Source organism: Neodiprion fabricii, chromosome 6 (assembly GCF_021155785.1).
Source record: "Neodiprion fabricii isolate iyNeoFabr1 chromosome 6, iyNeoFabr1.1, whole genome shotgun sequence".
Lineage (NCBI taxonomy): Eukaryota > Metazoa > Arthropoda > Insecta > Hymenoptera > Diprionidae > Neodiprion > Neodiprion fabricii.
Genome location: NC_060244.1, coordinates 20169203 through 20182849, shown reverse-complemented (window position 1 = coordinate 20182849; position 13647 = coordinate 20169203). Strand labels below are relative to the sequence as shown.

The 13647-nt window shown below is 40.6% G+C and overlaps 1 protein-coding gene across 3 annotated transcripts in view; it reads right to left on the bottom strand.

The window, feature by feature from the left end:
• Nucleotides 1-13647, bottom strand: part of LOC124184219 (furin-like protease 2) — a 58814-nt gene that overhangs the window by 3557 nt on the left and 41610 nt on the right. For all 3 annotated transcript variants that reach the window (XM_046573674.1, XM_046573673.1, XM_046573675.1), the window contains exons 3-8: nucleotides 2989-3093; nucleotides 2108-2308; nucleotides 1556-1850; nucleotides 1289-1461; nucleotides 540-1205; nucleotides 250-466 (exon numbers count right to left, since the gene is read on the bottom strand). In XM_046573674.1, the coding sequence (XP_046429630.1) occupies nucleotides 250-466; nucleotides 540-1205; nucleotides 1289-1461; nucleotides 1556-1850; nucleotides 2108-2308; nucleotides 2989-3093 (1657 nt within the window). The remainder of the gene's footprint in view (nucleotides 1-249; nucleotides 467-539; nucleotides 1206-1288; nucleotides 1462-1555; nucleotides 1851-2107; nucleotides 2309-2988; nucleotides 3094-13647) is intronic.

The window sequence follows — 13647 nt, the reverse complement described above, 5'->3', positions numbered from 1 at the left end:
TTCTCTCCTTGAGTAATATATGAAATAATGTTTGCCGAAATATATTGACGATAGAAAACTTGGTCAAGAATATCTTGAAGAATCAAACAGCTTGATACGCTAGATCTGAACTTTTGTTGCTCAGTGAAATGCTGCAGAACAAAACAACAAGGCCATGGAATGAAAAATTCATAAAAAAAAAGAAGTGCACAAAGTATATAAAATCTATGTGCAGTAAAAATGTTCGTAACTACAGTATGCGTGACTTGCCTGGGGTGTTGACGTGGCGATTACCCGCGTTAATGATCTGTAGGGTCCAGCGTCCGTCAGCCTTTTCGCCCCAGAAATGAACGCTGAGGAAAGGCCAGTCGTCGAAGTTTGAGCTGAGAACGTCTCTGGGTCTTTCAAAAAGTAGAGTGGACGTAGTGCCCATTGGGGAGGTTAAAAGTAGCCGCAAATTACCGCGAGGGAAAAATCTCAGCGACACCTAAGGTGAACGAAATTTTAGTGTCCATTGGTAATTCCATAACTGAGAAGAAATGAAGAAGAGATAGTCGTACCTTGCACTGAACGTGTTCAAGGAAGCGAACTTCGTTCAAAGTACCCGCGCACCCACTGACATCCATGTGAACATTGAGCGTGTATCCTGGGGTGGGATCGATCGATCTTTCTTCGTTGATTTCCTGCGACTTGCATATATGTTGCGGTGGCACATTTGTCCATTGCTCGGCAAGGCTGACCATGGCCCCGGCGTCCATTAGGCCGTATCCAAATTTGTGAGATACTTTTCTTTTAACGCCGTTCAAAATCCAGCCCGGTTCTTTTTCGAGGGGTCCAGACCTCGATGAAAGTACCACGAGGTACTGCATGTCCCGCCATGTCAGGCTAGGGTTGGCTTCCAGAGCCAGAGCCGCGATACCCGCGGCTAGGGGAGCAGATGCTGAAGTACCCGTATGTTCAACCGTGCATATGTGATCAGGACGAAGTTTCGCGTCCATGTCTACAGTCGCTACGCTCTTGTCGTTTCCGGGTGTACCGGAAGAGTAAGTTGACGCCAGCGTCGAGCTACACTCCTCAAGGTACCACGGTTTGTAACCACCTTGCGTGGCGCTTGATATCGACAATGTAAAAATGCTGTTCGTGTAACCGTCGCAGTTGCAAGAGTCCGTATGACGTCCACCGTTACCCGACGCCCATACGAAGATCGAACCCTTTCCCCTGCGACCCTGAAACGGAGAGTAACAGTGGTCAGCTCTGACTGTAGCTGGTACATTCATTTGCCGACAAGAAATGAAATCAGTAAACTCACGCTGGTGACGCCATAGATGAAGGCACGTCTGGCCAATGGTCCCGGACCATCGACTGTTTTACCATCATCTTCGGGCCCCCAGGATGCGCTGTAGATGTCAATGTGCTCGGGGTTCAACCCCAATGCTCTGGCTTCCACGGCGTCATTAACAGGTCCGTCCAGCATTCGAACACCTCGAGTAGTAAAATTTCGTATAAGCTTCCAATAATTCGTCAAAATAATTAGTATTGACGCGATAAGAACATTTGGACACATTTATGAAGTTACCTCCAATGCTAGAGTTGTAGGCAACACCGACACCGCAGTAATTATTGAAAGCTATAGCAGCAACCTCTCCTGCACATCTGGTGCCGTGTTTGTTATCGCCATTGTCTCTTGGCATAGGATCATCGTCGTTATCGTTTATGTCTATGCTAGCCTCGTGATCGTAGTTATAAGCGAGATCAGGATGATTCGTCTGAATACCATCGTCAAGGATTGAGACAACGACGCCTTTACCAGTGTATCCTTTCTGCCATGCTGGTCCGATGTTCATATCGTAGCCATCCTTGGCTCCGCCGTTCTAGGAATCAGTACAGAACTGGATATTGGCTCAGTTATTGATCCCTTGCTTTAGTAATGAGAGACGAAATAGGTTCAAAATTTCTAATATTCAAGCATGCATTAAGAGCTTTCGGTTACGGTAGTTAACGGACAGTCGATGGAGAAATTTTTATGCTGAGGTATACCAAGTAGGTAAAAGTGCTTCGTATAGACTAATCGGGTGAACGGCACTCATTTAAAGTGGGTGAAAACGCGTCGATCATTCATGATACTAACCAAGTACCACTGCTCTTTGAAAAGTGGATCTGTGAAAAGGCTTTGAAAAGCAACCCCGCGATTTTTTTGCTGATGATACTGTTGTTTTTGCCTGGGGTTGTAGTCATCAGAAAACGTTGGATAGTCGCTAAAACTGAACGAGGGTCCACTGAAGTCTCGCTTCTTTCTTTTTCTTTCATGCTGTTGCTGAACCCAATGTACCTGAAACACCAAGCCTTTGCGTAATTCCTTAATAGCTTTGCTGGGCTTTCTTGCGAATGGTTACACTGGGTTCGTCTCTAAACGAGTTCTGCAGCACCAGTTTTTAGGCTTATGTCGCAGTAGTTGACTTCGTCCAATCTAAATATAGATGGAAATATACTTTTAAGCTGGGAAAACGTGAGGTATCCTTACGGGTGAATTGGTACCCCCTAACGCATAGATAATGCTAAATTGCTATAAGTAAAAAATGCAGGGTACGATTTTGCGCCATAGTTGAGGGGTTGTTTCTGTAAGAGTAACTCCAAAATTCCTTCCTTCAACCATTCTCATTTGATCCCAAAGGTCAGGATTTTTTCAATAACGTCAATCTACTGTTTCCTATTTTACCGCACCTTTCCGCATACCGCAAAAACTGATATAAAGAGAGTAGTTCTATTGTTATATTAATCAAGTGTTTCATATTTGCAAACATCTACGTATTGATTAATTAAAATGAGTTTACCACTAATGTAGCTTATAATCATCTTACAAAAGCGGATTCGCATTCAATGAAATCGTTTATATATAAAGTAACTGTTCTCTTACCATTGTAATATCGCAGTTGAAATAGAATTCCGATTTTTTTCAAGCTTGTTTCTCAATCGTTTAGATAACCGATATGTCTAAAAACGTTTACTCACCTGCGGCTCATTTTTTAGTGCTTCATGATGAGGATCGCTTGTTGCCACCGACCGTTTGTGGACGTGTTTGTGCGAGAAGAGGTAGTAGCCTTTCAGAGAGCCGACCTGAAAAGTAATCAAGATGCGATTAAAACCACACTCGTCTTGGCAACTCGGCCAAGCAACATGTTCAACAGAATATTACGCAAAACTAGTTCTACATGAATGTTCTTGTGTATGAAACTATTGTGACGCAAATGCATAACTGGCAATGGGTGCGACTTTATTACTATACGAACGCAACAATAATGTCGTAAGCCTATTAATAATAATAGTTGGACACCGTATAAACGAGCCAGGGGAATGGAAACCGTCTCAGGTTCTTGTCCTCCTGATTGGCAGAGAGGATAGGAAAAAATGTAGCTAGTATATGACATCACTTAGTTAATCCAAACAGTGAAATTTTGTTCCCTTATTCGCAACATTAATGATTATTTTGTTCGTAGAATAATTCTCAAGGCATCCCTGATTCCGCAAGATTTTCGCGTATACCTCTTCGTTACCAAGGAGAAGCAGAATACTGACATGAAACATGTAATCTTACTGGAGGAAGTCTGAAATTGTTTTACTAAAGGCTCAGACGTGACGTCGAAGATTCAACACAGGATTCATGCCATTATCTCGAAAACCTTAAGGTGCAAAACTATAGATCCTGAAGTGATCGTGTGCCACAACGAAAATGTGTTACTGGCGGGAACATCTCGAATTATCAAAATATACGCATTGCGAAGAATTTTTGGAGAATGATTCAGTCCTTATCTAATTTCTCGAGTTTAACACGGTGTTGGTTGTTACACTAAGCGGACTGTAAACGTTCGGAAAGGTTACAGCAAAGCGTATTCCTGAATAAAAATGATGTTTTCTGTAGCCTGCTTGGTCTACTGAATATCTAAGTCCTTTTTTACATCCTTCTCGACAGCCAAGTCTTTTGGGATGCTGAGCACGTAGTCTATAGAATTACGTGCTGATTTTTTCTTCTCTACACGAACAAGACAAAGCGAATTGGAAGACATCGAATAGCTCGTAAGACGAGGTAACCATACCATTCGCGATTCTAGAATTACAAATCATCAACCTAAGGTCGGTTCTCGTTTGATAGGATGTGATTTTTACGAACATGTTCCTAAGTTGTCGAAGCTTTCAAAAATTCAGTATGTAACCAATTGTATATGGTACATTCATTCGGTTTATGTGACAAATAAGGTGTCATTAGCCCACGCCAGGTCATGGTTATCGCTGGCGATCGTGGAAATGACGAGTTTACGCGGTAAAATCAATAGCAGACTATCGACAGTCGCCGGATTTTTTTCTTTTTTTCACTTATGTCAGAGTATGTAGCGTTCTCTCAGAACTATCACCTAGATCCTTGACTCTTTTTTACACGTTTGTTTGAATGTCATCTTTCTGTAATTCAACTTTGAGCTTTTTTACGTCAAAGCAACACACACTATACGAATACTGAAGCGTTTGCATAATAAAGTACTTCAATTGTTCGTCAACTTTCTAATGAAAATGAAGTAATATTTGAACACACCTGTCACGAGCAGTGTCAATTAGTTTTCAAACAATAAGGCACGTGTCGTCCTGTCAAGGTGATTCCCACCTTTCATAGGCGACGTATAGATGCAGGGTTAACTTGGTCGTAAAGTGGAATTACCAGCATCAAAACGTAAAGGCACGTAAACCTAGTTCGGCTGGGTTCGCGAGATCGTGTGGTTATTCAAGCATCAATCTGACCCACGAAAGCCGCAAAAACCTGTACTCTCTAAAATAAAATTGCCGGGTCTGAATCAGTTGTTTTAGAATTGGGTCATAACCCCAGTTAGTACAAGAAACATCTCATTGGCAAAAATTACCATGTCAGCATATTGATTCACCCGTCGTGTAAAAGACGTTCAAACAAAAATTTTATCATAAAGTTGACCAATGGGAATTTGAATATACGCTCGTCACCGTAGTGTGATTAATTTTGGTGTGCAGAAGCGTCCACGAAATGTGATACCTCATATGCCGTGTACTCGTCAGCACAAATTCTGTCCCGCCTGATTTCCCTTGATGGGGTTTATGATGTATAAATTTTCGTGGAAACGGTTAAGACCATCTGGTTGACAACGGGCGAAATTATTTGCACAGCGGTCGACGGTGTTCAACAGATGTGAAGGAAAATATTCGAGGACGGAAATTGTCGGATGCTGTTCCTCACTGCGTACTATGTACAAACTACAACTTCAATCCCGGTATGGAGTCTTGCGTGTGAGTGAAAATACGTTATTTGTTCGTTATCGAAAACCACTTTATTACGCTTTTGATGGAATGATTATTTTCGGTGAGATTGAAAAGAGATTTCATACTGCCCCCGTACCATTGAAATGCAAGATTAGACGATGTATCGTCTTTTACAGCTTGACATATTAGTTTATAGGACTGTGAGACATACCTTATCGTAGACACGCGGGGATGAAGATGAATATATTCTTATGCGGGTAGTTCATTCTTGGAAAATATCGGATAGGCTGGTCTGTTGTCACAATATTCAAAATGATTTGCAACTTGTTCTACTGGAATCGATTTGCGCACAAGTCTGAATTGGACTCGAGATTAAATTGCTTTCCGATAAATTGGCTGTTTACCCACAAGGTTTAATATACGAGCGCAAACTCTACAATGCGCAACTGGCACAGCTTGACATGGTTCTGAGAACTGATTGCTCCCATGAATGTGCCGCAACAACGATATTAATTCCGCAACGTGACAAGAATTATTGCTGGCTTGGGTTTTCAATTTTATTACCATCGAGCGAAGCATAATAAATTTACAATCTCCTTATCACTATCCGAAAAAAGACCAAGAAAGCGCACTTGCGGTAAAAACAGAGTCGAACTTACTACCTCTGGCATGTTCGTTCAATCAAAGGAAATTTAAGGGAGCCGTCTTTAGCGTTCTTTCTAAGAATTTTTTAATTTCCTGCCAATTCAAGTTTTCCTAATAACCAGGCAGGAAATTTCAGTCAAGAAACTTCTGTGTAAAAGTAAGTATGAATATCAAAGTAGTGTATAATGGATCCAAAAAATGCTCGTACCATAAAGTTGAAGAACAGCACTGACCGAGTGCTCAGACTAATGATTCTCAGTCCAACATCAACTCCAGTTCACGAGATACTACATCTCTGAGTAATCCATCGTATACGGGTGACAAACTTTTCTGCGATTTTCAACTCTGCTCAAAATTTGATATCACTCTGATCTAATTGTACGTGCATCTGCTGATTTTATTTGGCGTTGAAGGAACATCATTAATTTCGTATATTTCATGTTTGTTGTCACATTACTTGACGTAGGTATATTTGATATCCCGTAGAAATTGTACAAAGGGGGATATTAAATCAGAGTATAACATGTGTCATGTAGTCGAGTGAAACCTTCTTGTCGATATTTCTCGTTAGTTGTGAATTGAACTCCGACACGGGTCTCGTACCAACGGTTGATCGGATGGTTGCGAAATTCATGGGTTCGAGTACCTTTGAATATAAGCATTGATATAATAATCAAAATGGCAAAACTCGCAAGAAATAAGGAGGTATGTTGTTGAAACTTCTAACGGGAGTGACTTGGGGTGTTTATCGAGTAAAAAGCACTCTTCGCGTTGCCCCGTGGGGACAGTAAAACAAAAATACTTCCCAAAACCACGATTGTTCGCTTCGATATAAGTATATCCCAAGGTACCAGTGCTAAGGCTGTACACGTTCTGAATCCGGGAAATTTCATTAACAATACTGTTTGAGGGTGGTCGAACTTCGACCACAAAGTGCAACTCGGTTGAAACTCTCGTAAGAGGTGATTACGTCACTGATTCCAGAACTGGGTGAGATCTAACTTAACTGCAATTAAATTATTTTTCACATTCCATATAGTCCAAGCTACTTGATGGAAAGATCCATCATTACCTTTCCATCTAATTCCACACGTACATTATGAAAATCCGATTCAAGCAAACAGTACACTGTAACCAAATCAACTTGAAGGCAGTCAAGCGTTATTTACTAGTAAACGAACAAATAGATCGATCCCTCGGGTAAGGGCCAGTTATGTGTTGAACGGGACATCAACAAACAACCCTTTTTATACAAGTGATAGCCATCCAACTCCGTACTATTAGTTTAACGTTCGTAGTGGTTGGTTGTCGCGTAACTACTGAGGATCCCAAAAGAAATCCAATCATATATAGAATCTGCCGAAAGGATCTCGAGTTTGTATTACGAGAGCAGTCTGCCTGTTGGAAAACGGAAAGTCAACATTAGAATCTGCTACACACGGGTGACCGGGGAAAGAAAATGAGATTTCTTCTCACACATGCATGTACACATACTGGTGAGATGTGTCTACAATTCTGTTTCTTTGTGTTTTTCTATTTCTTTCCACCGTGCTTTCAGCGGGCAATTTACGATTCACTGACCATTTCTCTTCGAGTCTAGCAGTTTGAGATTCTGACCATTATTCAGACTAAAAAATACATCTTATCTCGTTAACGGCTGGTTCTAGTTACCAAACTCGAAAGCGAGTCCAAGTCATCCGATCACTTTTATCATAAAATTAATATCATCTGACCGTCATTCAAACCCACCAAACGTATCTACCTGGTGATCTCTTATTCCATACGAATCAGAGAGTAAGAGAATAGAATATACGTACGACGATAAAAACGCCGTAACAACTTTGCCAATACATTATTTATAAGCGGACGTCTTGACGTTCTGTGCCGAGAGAGACAGAGATAAATTGAATTATTTTGTTTTAACGTTCTCGCTTATTTTCCCGAACGGATCAGGCTAATCTGACTGAATGGTCGTAAATCTGGTAGCGAAACTTAAAATTTGCTGTACGGCAATAATCCTACCACGGGAAACATTTCAGCCGTTTTATTGGAAATCGTTGAAGAAAAGTGCGGAGGAATGTAGAGAAAAAATCAAATACGACCACTGTCAGGCAGATGGACGCGATCTGTATAATAGTTTCGAAGGAAGCATGACGCGACAGCTATTACTTGGTGTTTCAAGTGCCTTGCATACCAACAGAACGAGACAGTGCGAAGATATAATTGATTTACTAATAACTTAAAGAGATCATTGACTCGGTACAATCGAATTAACGACGAATTTACCGTTAGGTAATCGTTTATTTATGAGTTAGAACTGCTATTAACGATACGACGTTTTGGTTGTGCTCTGAAGACTGCGCTTTGTTTGCTCACCGTCGGATTTACCTCGCAACTTCAGGAAATTCGATTGGTGCATGGGCACGTATATTTTATGTATACATGTTTATCGAATGGTAAAAAATCACCGGGTAAAATAAATCCAAAACAATAGAAAGAACTGACGAGCTTGTTGAGCATGCTGCAGGGTTTATGTTTATTTACCGTGCATCCATCCACTGGTATTCACTTTCGTATTCCAAGCACACAAATCTGCAGGTAGATGTGGCGCCTGATAAGCTGCAGACTGAGCGAATATAACAACGTAGTTATTCTCAAGAGAAAATCGATGATCCCTATCTCGTCAATTGGAGTTGCTCGGAGCTGTGACATTATACATACCAATGCGGATAATTCGCACGGTCAATCATTGCTCGACATTCGAAGTATGTCTCAACGATATAAGAGCGTTTCCTCGTCGTAAGATAGGGATAGATATTCATTCTCTACCGGCTCAATCACGGATTATACTAATGTTTTATTTTTTTAACAGATAGTTGCAAACTTGTCGAAAGCTTTTCGTCTTTCGATTCAACGTTTAGGCTATTTCGCCAGTGTCATACCGCGTCGAATACGATGCTTCTGATGTTTAAAGAAGCTCGTTGGAAGAACAATCCCATCACTGCAGATTGCAGCGCTCGGAATTAACCCACATTTGTATGCAAGCGCATCGTCCCGCCGAGTGTTTACCCATAATGACATGCGCTCCTTCTATTTTATTCGCAATTTCGACCCGACTGGTCCATGAAAAGTAGAGTCAAATGGCCAAGTTTGTAGGGCAGAATAACCAAAGGCGATTTTGCAGAACTAGATTCGTAGCAGCACTTCTCGCAGTTGGTTCTTTCGCACGCCCCGTATCTGGATCAAATTAGTCGCAGTCTGCATAATTCGTTCCTAGTTTGACGCAGTCGCCGAAGTTCAAGATGAGTAATAAATGGAATACCACATCACGGGTGTCTGAACCTCAAAATAAGCGAGATTGTGAATAAATAAACTTCTTCTTTTGACGGAAGTTTTACGAAAATATATTCGAATGTCACGGGCGGCTCTAGCTTTCGATTATTGAAATTCGCCCGCGGCTCTCCTTATCGGTCGCTCATCATCACGTAGCTGTAGGTCCTTTTTATAGCGAAGTAAAATACGTGAAATGCATCTCGGATTTCTGCGCGTATAATATACGATCAGCTAATGGCGCTCGAGAAACGGAAGTATAACCGGTATATCTATTCTTCTTCGAGGACTCTCTTCGTCCGGTACGAAATAAAACCTCCGCGGAATTAAAAACTTGTATTCGAATCGGGTACTGACATACGATAAATATTGAATTTATTGGTATGTGTTAAAAATGTTAATTCGTTTTCATCCCGCCAAACTAGGGCAGGTTCTTTTACCCGTTATTGATGATCTGGAATTCCTAGGTCTTATAACTAGATGTGTTTGGTTGGTAGGTCGAGGACTACGGTAATCCGTCAATGTCTATTGGGCTCTTGGGCGATATTTCCCGGCAGGATTCTTCTACGTAACCGAAGCTCGTCTCAACCGATGAATCTACATTTCGGAGTTATACGCTAGGGGATACAATTTTACGTTACATCACCTGCGCACGGAGATCGTTCACACCGGGGTGTCTTGTTTGCCTCGACATGTTGAGCCCAAACTGGAAGGGATGGTGAATTGTTAGTCGGTAACGTCACGATTAATCATTTGCCACGTCGAGCAGACGACGGCGAATACGTGGCGATTTTCGTTCAGTTGTTGCGGTATATATATTTCAGGTTTTAAACTTTCAACGATCGACACAGATTTAGGCTAGTAACATTCCGAAAAATATTCGGGTCACGGTTGAAACGCGTTAGAAATTCATCGAATTATGCAAAATCGGAAGAATTAGATAGTGGCCGATGATTTACATGATTTTAGATAAGAATCCAGTTTCTTTCAGCAAACCATTTTCAATATTTTAGCAACAGCAACGGTCATCGAAGTTTTGACTTATTGTTAGGATTCTTTAGCAGTATCTAATACTACGTTACACTCGCGCTGTTCGACGGTCAAGTCAGAGCAAGCAATACGGTCGAAATCGTTTATAAAAAAAAAAAAAAAAAAGAAAAAGAGAAATTAGTAAAATCCATTTCTGGACGTTGTTTGGCAAGCAGACAGAACGGCTGCTAATCAACGAAATACGTCTACGATATGAAAATTCTGATTTTTAAAATCATCGATAAATCTATATTCAGCCGGTGTAGATTTTCATCGCTGGGTCGAGGAAGAAAGAACAGCACGTTCATTAAAACGGTATAAGCGATGTCGGCGGGTTTCCGACTAGTTAGATAAGTGAAAGGTAGTATGACAGTGACATAAAGCGTTGTAACTCGGGTATTATTTTATGAGTATATTATATATATAGTTTTATGGACGTTCGTCAAATCTGCAAACGGAAAGACATACACACGATGTATCTCGTCCTTTCTTCGTTTGATGTTTTACGGTGTTGCTAAAATCATTAGCCTACTTCGCGAGAGATAAATTAATAAATATTTCCAGTATAAACACACTACTAGAGTTAAGTAACGTTGAATTATTAATAATCGGTCAAAACCTACGAGTGAAATCGTCAAGACTGTACAGTCACGTGGAAAAATTGAATTCAGATATCACTGTACGTGTTTCATTCATCGCATAACGTTGCTGCGGAATTAACGTGAGAAAGTTGAAACAATATTACCACTCGTACATCAATTAAACCGATAACTTGGTAAAAGTGAAAGTGCACAAGATTCATAAATTTGGAAGAGTACCAATAGCGAATCAAAGTATCGCTCTATCGTGACTTCCGTCCAACTCCCGCATGATTTCTGTGCGTCACTTTCAAAAAGGGCTGCATCAACATTTGCGAATATCCCGAATGTTATCCGATTCTAACAAACTGCTGTTCAAAAAACTTCTGTATAGATACGAACATGGAGCCAACGACAGAGAAAACGTTTCATTCATCTGACAAAACTCGACTCGTACCGCGACACGGAGAGACACTGTTGATGAGATCCCAAGTAAGTTACTTGCCAATAATATCGCTTTGTGTCGCCCGAGTCGAAACCAGTATCTGGGCCACCAATAAACCGTAATTAACCGGCGACCAATAAACCGTATCTCTGATCTGAAACCGGATTAAAACTTAGTGGGATGCTTGTATGCATGTGCGTCTAATATGCTTATGGAAATGGTTAGAAGTTATAAGTTACAATTACTACCTTAGATCCCGAGTTCAAGAACTATACGTGTATGTACTCGTATATGTTAGACTGGAGCATTCTGCTGCGGTTTCCAGACCGTCATTTTGGCTATATCGAGTAAACGTATCTGTACACACACATGCGCACACACATATAAACACAAGACCGATGTGTACAAAAACAGTTTGTCATAACTATTGGAAAAGTTATTCCTGAGTGCAGGGCATTTGTGACGGGTATGCAATTTCGTACGTGCAGGTCATGGAAACCGAGTATTTTCTACCCGGGAAACTATTTCGAGAGACCCCCTCTTCTTTAACGATCCGTGATAAAAATAAGGGAGTTTTTGGAATATGTAATTTTCGGTTGCGAGCTTCGCCGCCTACCTACTATTCTACCAATGTACCTAACTTTTCGATAACCCACGCGAGTTTGACACCTATTCTCGTGTTACGTTACTTTAGCGTAGAGAGAATGATCTATTGATATTTTAATACGCGGTTATTCTTGCCCAATTAACCGCATTGCCACGAGGCGGCGGATTACCGAATCAGTTTCTTTCCTTGATGACAAAACTGTAGAAATGCGACGACCACGAAAGAATAATCGCTGGTGCTTGATGGCTGATGATATGCTATCAAGTCAAGCGATCACTCCGGACGAGGGTTGCAAATAATGCATTACTTTTTTAATTACATTAGTGTTTTTATTAAAACATTAAATTTAACGATGTAGTGGAAATAATTTCCATTGAAACATTAATTTTAATGATTTAATGGAAATTATTCCCATTAAAACATTAAATTTTATGATTACTACATCATTAAATTTAATGTTGTAATGGAAATTATTTCCATTATGAATTGAAAAAGTAATGGTTAATGCATTACTTTGTCACTAAAAAATTTGCAACCCTGCTCCGGACTGACGAAGAGATTCAAAAGTAAGTGATAAACCGTTACGACCATCTACGAATTTACATAGAAAAGTACGAAAGTAATTTTACAGCCTTTCGGATATTCCAAGAATTATTTATCTCAGTCAAAACAGGTGTAACGAATTCTCCGACCTATTACTCGTTACTGCACATAGTAACTGAAATTGTAGTAAAGTAAACAGGTATACCTGGCAGAAAACCGTTCAAGTTCATAATCGTTGCCCGTCTTGCGCAAATTATATTCCGTATAACTTGTTCACATGCGTATAAAAATCACAACCCAGTGAATATTGCGGATTGAGCTTTTAGCTAGTGGTTAAAACCTGATTATACCGTAAGAGCGAAACTCTGCGTCTTATACGCAAACATGTCCGAACGCATAAGGCGAACTTTATGAACTGGAGGGGGTGAGGATTCATCGTACACGACTAATTTGATCATAGGGATGGACATTTGACTATGCAGAAGTACCGTTGACGTAGGTTACATTCATATGCATATCGGTGTGTTTCTTACGCTGTCGCAATCGTCAGTGGCCTAGCTCAAACTTTTTGCCTCACAGTTTCTTTGAATCATGGATCTCGGCAACGTGTATTATTATATGTGATACGCGTCTTATAACGTGAACAAGTATTCTGCTATAAAAAGCAAAGCAAAAAAAGTATTACGCTACCGTCACTGTTGTCCGTCCATCGAGTAGACGTATAATACGTAGACACATATATTATTATACGTATATGTACCGCATACAAGACGAGGTCAACGATCCTCAGAAGTCTGCGGCATGCTTTGCTTCCGGTATTTCAATAATGACAAATCATTGTTAATCAGATAAACTCGTGCAGTATCGTTTCAATTCCCATACGCGAGTGACGTAGTATCCCATATTTGTACAGGCTTTTGTAAACACTTCGTGACGAAAGTTAATTGTGATTTGATTCGTCGAACATTATCTTTGAGAGAGACGGACCGATACAACGTGATTAAGAAGAATAGACTACATGCGCGAAATCAAATAGTCTTTGCATTTGAGATTTTCATACCGGATCTAAATGCAGCCTGTGAATTGAATGACGAGAAGGGAATTACCGGCTTTTCACCGTCGACGATTAGAGAAGTGATTGGACATTCGACGTCAGCGTTTCAGCGCCTGCAGGTATCTACGCGTTGCGAATGAATATTGTTCCCTCCCTGCTGACA